This window comes from Geospiza fortis, unplaced genomic scaffold, assembly GCF_000277835.1.
Source record: "Geospiza fortis unplaced genomic scaffold, GeoFor_1.0 scaffold333, whole genome shotgun sequence".
NCBI classification, from domain to species: Eukaryota; Metazoa; Chordata; class Aves; order Passeriformes; family Thraupidae; genus Geospiza; species Geospiza fortis.
This window is the reverse complement of record NW_005054347.1, coordinates 3,937,430-3,944,216: the sequence shown is the minus strand read 5'-3', so window position 1 is coordinate 3,944,216 and position 6,787 is coordinate 3,937,430. Positions and strand designations below refer to the sequence as shown.

The 6,787-nt window shown below is 50.7% G+C and overlaps 1 protein-coding gene across 1 annotated transcript in view; it reads left to right on the top strand.

Moving 5' to 3' along the window:
- The first annotated feature begins 388 nt into the window (after nt 1-388).
- Nucleotides 389-6,787, top strand: part of LOC102033114 (fatty-acid amide hydrolase 1-like) — a 7,194-nt gene continuing 795 nt past the window's right edge. Inside the window, exons 1-13 of the mRNA XM_005423182.2 lie at nt 389-406; nt 493-606; nt 1,292-1,435; nt 1,749-1,882; nt 2,922-3,128; nt 3,535-3,575; nt 4,070-4,194; nt 4,449-4,574; nt 4,794-4,891; nt 5,266-5,365; nt 5,643-5,683; nt 6,051-6,090; nt 6,642-6,750. Coding sequence (XP_005423239.1) covers nt 389-406; nt 493-606; nt 1,292-1,435; nt 1,749-1,882; nt 2,922-3,128; nt 3,535-3,575; nt 4,070-4,194; nt 4,449-4,574; nt 4,794-4,891; nt 5,266-5,365; nt 5,643-5,683; nt 6,051-6,090; nt 6,642-6,750 — 1,297 coding nt within the window. The remainder of the gene's footprint in view (nt 407-492; nt 607-1,291; nt 1,436-1,748; nt 1,883-2,921; nt 3,129-3,534; nt 3,576-4,069; nt 4,195-4,448; nt 4,575-4,793; nt 4,892-5,265; nt 5,366-5,642; nt 5,684-6,050; nt 6,091-6,641; nt 6,751-6,787) is intronic.

Sequence of the window (6,787 nt, the reverse complement as noted above, 5' to 3'; positions counted from 1 at the left end):
ACCTCTGCTGACCCAAAAATTACCAGCCCAGGGTCCCCCTGGTTTTTGCAGTTTCATGTGTAAATATCTTTTAGTGTCAGGAGAAGAACTGGCTCCGGTTCTGGTTTCATTCCTTGATGGAACCATTTGTATAAGCATGACACCAGCTCCCACTGTAATTCAGCATTGCACTAAGCTGTTCCCTCAGGCCTGGCCATGACCCGTCTGAACAAGGCTGGGTGAATGGCTTTATTTTAATTAAGTAGGTGGTTGGTGTGACTGGTCTGAACAGGAAGAAAGGCTGAGAAAGCCGGGGCTAATATTGGCCCTGAGGGTTTCACACCGTGCTCACAGGAGTCAGGTAGGGCAGGATGTGGTCTAGGAGGCAGATACCACCTCCAGTGACCGAATGGCAGATATTTTTTGGGTGAGTTGCAGAGGGGACCAAGGAGAAAGGAAGAGCCCATTAGCTGCAGTAGAAGTGTGACATTGCCTGTTCCACCTTTCCTGCAGAATCCTTCTGTGAAGGCGGCCTCCATCCTCTCTCTGCCCCTGCCAGAGCTCTCCAGGAAGCTCCGAGATGGCTCCCTGCCCCTGGACCACGTCTTCTATGCCTACGTGGGCAAGGTGAGGAGCAAGGGCAGCCCCTCACCCACGGTGGGGCTGGCTTCTTTTGGGAGCAGCACAACACACGGTTCAAACCTGGCTCAAGTGCTGCTGAGCTGTCACTGCTCACTGGTTCGTGGTGGGCCCTTCTGTGGCTTTCTGTGAGTGGTTAGAGAGCTGGGCACCTGGCTGCCATAGCTCTCAGCTTGATTTGGAGGAAAAAGGAGCAGCAAGCAGCATCTGCAGAGCCCATGCCTTCCTGGGAGAGCCCACACCTTCCCTAGGGCAGGTATACCTGCAGGGAAGTGGCAGAGTGCTGCTGTTGTCTCCCCTCCATCTCCAAATGGGTTGTTAAACCTCAAAAAGTCAGTTTTCATGCTCAGTCTCTACTTTTGCCCTAATGTTCTGATCACTTCCTGGGGTCCCTCTTAGGGACTACCATTTATGCCATCCCAGAAGCTCAAACAAGAGGACAGTGTGTGGTATTCATCTGAGCTGAGTGCCTCCCTTTAGCACACACAGGCTGGTACTATGGCCCCACTGTGTCCATCTTGGAGTTTGGCTTGAAAAGTAGCAGCAAGGGCTGCCCTGATACCAGCTGTGCAGATGGGGAAGAGGAAAAGGCAGGTGTCCTTTGCAGAACAGAGCTCATTGTGCAGCACCGTGGGCTGTGACTCACCTGTGGGCTTGTCCTGCTTCCCCCAAGGCCCTCCAAATTGCCATAGAAACCAACTGCATCACGGAGTTTCTGCAGGAGAGCGAGACCCAGCTCCGCAGAGCCAAGCTGATGGAGAAGCAGGGTCTGCTCTATGGGGTGCCCGTCAGCATCAAAGACTCCATCGACTGCCAGGTACCTCCAGCACAATTCCACATGTATCCTGAAATCCCTGTGGGTTGAAGTTTGGGGAGGGGGGAGCTTTGACCTCAGCACCTGGCTTGACTTTGTCATGGGCTGCCTGGACAGGGGAGGGGCTGTGCTGCCTGTCTCCCATGTGAGCCCACAGAGGAGTGTGGTCAGGTTTGCCATCAGCACACCTTGAAACGTGTGTGTGATGGGTGAGTTGCTGGAGGTGTATGTATGCACTTAAATGTGTAAATAAAAGTATGGGGGCAGGTAGAATTGCAGTCCTCCAACTGGAAACCTCATTGTCCTCTGTTCCCAGGGTCATGACTCCACACTGGGGTTCATAAAAAACCTCAATAAACCCGCAGCAGAGGACAGCGTGGTGGTGCAGGTGCTCAAGAGACAGGGGGCAATTCCATTTGTCAAAACCAATGTTCCCCAGTCCCTCATCAGGTAGGTGGGTGCTCCATTCCCTCAGCATAGCAGCAGTGCTCTCTTCCTCCTCTCAAGGGTGGGTTTCTATCTGGTCTCATTCTCATTTCCCACTTCTTTTTATATAACAACATCTGGTCTCCATTCTTTGTGTCTATAAATTTCACTTTAAAAAGTAAATACATTTACGCTGAGGATAAAAATTATCTCTAGTTCCACTAGAGAAAAAAAATTATCTCTAGTTCCACATGGAATCAAGAAGCAGAAGAGGAGGAGGAGAGGAGAGAAACTGCTTTTATCTTTTTTTTTAAATTAACCTCTCAGAGATGACCCTATTAACTGTAAAATGCAAACACATATTCATGGAAGGGGAAGCTAGTTAAGCTAATGGCCTTAAATTATTCTGCCCCCAAACCTCCTGCTCTATCTGGCAAGACCACTCTTGGTGTCATAGATGTGTGGTGTGCTCAGGTGTGCTCTGCTGGACAGCCATCCTTCTAGTGTCCCTGTGTCCTGCCAAGTGACTCTGGCCAAGCTCCTCTGTGGGCAACCATTGCCCAAGCCCTATGAAATGCCTTCCTTAAGGTGGTGTGGTAATGGCTGGCCACAGTTCAAAAAAGCCACACAAAGAGGTTGCCCCAGGGATTATCAGACTTTGCACCACTTTTTGGGGAAGTCTAGTGTCAAATATCTCTGCAGTTGGCATTTGGCCTGTGCTCAAGCAGGGGCTCAGCTTTGGGTGACCTGTGGCACTTGGCTACCTGAACAGGAAGACTTTCCAGGAGGGTTGCTGTATTTGTGCTGCCAGAGGTTCTCTCTGGGATAGGTTTAATGTCAGTGAAATAAGCTGTCAGTGAATTCAGGTCCTGGGACCACCAGGAAAAGGCTCATGGTCTTCACAACCACAGTAAATTATGTCAGTGTAACAACTGGTGCATTACCTGATTGCCTTCTCAAGGTCTTTTAGTGGTGACTGGGCTCCACAGCAGCAGATACCTGAATTTGGTATATTTTGCAAATCATTTGCAATATCTCTCTCTCTCTTTCTCTCTCTCTTCAGCTATGACTGCAAGAATTTAATCTTTGGTCAGACCCGCAACCCTCTGATGTTCACCAGAACACCCGGAGGCTCCTCTGGTGGGGAAGGAGCACTTGTAGGAGGTGGTGGGTCCATCTTGGGCATTGGGACAGATGTAGGAGGGAGCCTGCGTTTTCCTGCTGCCTTCTGTGGGATCTGTGCAATCAAACCCACAGGGAAGAGACTCAGGTACTGTGAGAAATGCAGAGACATCTCTGGGTGACACCCACTCTACCAACCACTGTGCTGGGATGCTCCTGCTCCCGTGGGGAAGGGAAACTTGGGAAGAACTGGGAAGAGCTCGTTTATCCCTCCTGCCTGGGCAGTATCTGAGGCCTCTATGGAGGGAAGCATTGGCTCCCTCAGAATGGAGGTGTGGAAGCCTCTTCATCTGCATGCTGAGAGGATGGTTCCTCCTGGCTGACATGGCCTAAATCACTCAGGCCTAGACTTTGGCTCTTGAGCTTTCTCCTGGCCCTTCCTTCAGCCAACCTTCACATCTGCAATTTTAATTAATACTTGCTTCTGCTTAAAGCCTTTCCCTTCAATGAAAAGCACTCAGCTGCTGTATTTTGTGTGTCTCTTTTCTTTACAGCAAAAGAGGAGTAATGGCTGGAGTCGTTGGGCAGAAGGCAGGTAGGAGCTGATGTCTGTCCCCCAGCAGCAGGGCAGGGGTGAGAAGGACCCTCAGCTGATTATGGGGCACTTTCTCCATCACTTTTAGAGAGAAGCAGGTTCCCTTTCAGGGATTTTTCTTTTTTTTACATGAGCTGAGAGGAGCTGTTTGTGTAGCATAAACCACAATACAACCTGTTACCCACAGGGTGTGGCCTTGCCTGTCACTGCTTCGTGAGGGTGGGATTAGCAGCCAAAGGGAGTGTGTGATTGACAAATCTTTTTGTTTATTTTTTTAAGTCATGAAATGGAGATGTCAGGGTGCACATTAATGGATAGCAGCTCAGTCCATAATGACGGACCTGTGGGTGGGAAGGCACTCGTGGGCGTCCCCTGCCCAGTTCTTAAAGAGGAACTGTTGTCAACACTACATTAAGACAAAACAATGCCAAGAGGTCCTGGTTCTGCCCTTGAAAGACCCTCAGCCATGAATGCTCTCTTGTGGTCTCTTCCAGTGGCTGCAGCAGTGGGACCACTGGCCAAAGACGTGGAGAGCCTGGCGCTGTGCCTGCGGGCGCTGCTGAGCGAGGACATGTTCAGCCTGGACAGCACAGTGCCACCCCTCCCCTTCAATGAAGAGGTACAGAGCCTCCAGAGATCTCTGGCGAGAGCTGCCCTGTTCAGCCATGGACAGCACAGTGCCACCCCTCCCCTTCAATGAAGAGGTGCAGAGCCTCCAAGGGGCCGGAGATCTCTGGGGAGAGCTGCAGGCTGAAAACACACGGGTGGGCACCTGGGCAGAGCCAAGTGCTGCTTTCCAGAGTCACCCCATGGCGTGGCTGTGCTACTGGCTCCCCTGGCACCCTTCCAGCCAGCATCTCCCTCTCCCTGCAGGTGTATTCCAGCACGAAACCCCTCCGCATAGGCTACTATGAGACAGATTTCTTCACCATGCCCAGCCCGGCCATGAGACGTGCCATCCGCGAGACCAAGCAGCTCCTGGAGGAGGCTGGCCACACGGTAGGGGTAATGGATGTCCCCTGCTTGGAGACAGGAGGACAAGCCCATCCCGTGTCTCTTGACTCAGCAGTTGTTGCTCAAAGGGAAAACATTGTTCTCAGGGAAGGATGGAGGTTTTCCTGTGGGCCTGTCAGGAAATCCTCGGCCTGCTTCAAGCCCTCAGTGGCTTCTCCCAAGCAGTGCCTGTGCCACTGATACCCTGCTCCATTGCCCCTCCAGCTGGTGCCCTTTGAACTCACAAATGTGGAGTACGTGATGTTTAACTACTGCGTCAGGGGAATGTTCTCAGATGGAGGCAGCTCCTTCGTCAGGAAATTGTAAGTGTGGCCTGGAATGGTTTGGTGGGATTGGTGCCTGGCTATAAAAATCCTCCCTAGGGTCTGGCTGGGCTCAGGATATAGGTGGCACATCTATTGGATGTAGGTAGTGGCTGGTATGCACTGGTGGGGGGGGCTTAACATTAAGTGATTCAGCTGTACCTTGGTTCTCTTTGGGATTGTTACCAGCCTTGGAAGGAGGCTGGGAGCTGATATCCTGAAAATGCTGTGGGAATCAAGTGTTGCCCAGCAGAATGGAGCAAACCTTTTTTTGTCACTTAGATATGCTGTTCAGAAGGGTTGGCCTGGGAAAAGCTGATCTGCTGTGATTGCTTCCTACCACTGCTCAGCTAAACCCTCCCTCTCCCTTTCAGCAAAGGGGAGATGGAGAAAGGCGGCTCAGGGCTGTTCTTCTGGCTGGCAAAGGCACCACACTGGCTGAAAACTCTCCTCTCCTGGATTTCCAAACCTTTCGTAAGGTCCATTTCTTTCTGGTGTAGACAGAGTTAAGCTGTACGTGAATGACTTGTCTCCCATTGCAGTAAGGCTTTCTCAAAGAGAAGTCTCTGGGCATTGTTATCTGGCTGTGGTCAGACACATCTCCAAACTGGAGTGATGCTATTTCTGCTCCTTTTCTCCCCACTTTGGGGAAAGTCCAGCCTGAACACTGAGGAAACAGCTTCTATTTGTGACTGAGCTGTCTCAGGACAGAGCTGGGATTAATTTTTTTTTTTCACTTTCTCCCGCTCAGGTGCCTCGATTTTCAAGTATCATAAGAAGTATGAAAGAAAAGTGAGTAAATCTGAGCCTGAGCAAATGTGTGAAGATTTGTTTTGCAGCAGTGTTTGCTACATTATTGATACTGCTGCAGCTGTGTGTGTTTGAGAGAATGCAAGGCAGAAAATGCAAGGGTGGGAGCAAACAGAGCAATTTGTGTCAACACCATAACCCTGCTGGGTTTGGAAAACTGTTTGAAAATTGAGGGTGGGAATGAGGCCAGGGTCATAGCCTTTTGCTTGGGAAGAGGATGAAGCCTGTGGGAATGAAATGTGGTGTTGGCTCCAGCACCGGTTAATGTATCCATCATGCCAAGAGGTAGGGCAGAAGGAGGGTGTGCACAGGGAAGGATGCCTTTCATTGGGTTTGTTTCCTTTTACAGCACAGTGGATGAAGTCTGGAGCCTTCATCATGAAATCGAGGTAAAGTATTACAGTTTGGGGTTAAATAGTTTTTGTTTGATTTCTTTTTGGGAAGAGGCAGATTCAGCACTCACCAAGGTTAGGAGATGATTCAGGTCTCTGGTGATGTAAGATGGGAACACATCACTCCTCAACAGACCTCACTTGGGTGTGCAAGTTTTCAGCACATTTAAACACATAGGCAAGTTCATGATGCCAAATCAGACCTGAATTTTTGACACCAGCTTATATAAACATACATCATCAGACATGCCTTTATTTCCCTTCTGGTTTTCCAAAAACAAAAGCTCATGTCTCAAGTCACCACGTGCCTGTGCACTCAGTCTTTGCCCGCCTCCAGTTTACCAGGAAGAGGGTGCTTTGTGAGCTGGGAGGAATATTGGCCAGGCAGCAAAGCATTGCTGGATTTTAGCAGGATCAGGCCTGATGTAGCCTGTTGGCTGATGCCAGAGGAGAGCCAAGAGCCCAGCTGGATGCCCAAGGGGAGCCTCAGCCAGCAGCTGTGGGACAGTACACCCACCCCACTGACCACCAGCACATTTCCTCCTCAGGACTTTTGCCACCAGTTCATTGCCCAGTGGAAGCAGCTGAATCTGGATGTGATGCTGTGCCCCATGCTGGGCCCGGCTCTCGGCATCGGCTACCCTGCCAAGCTCTCAGGTAGGGCACTGCCCTTTGTGTGGCGCTGTGCCAGTGC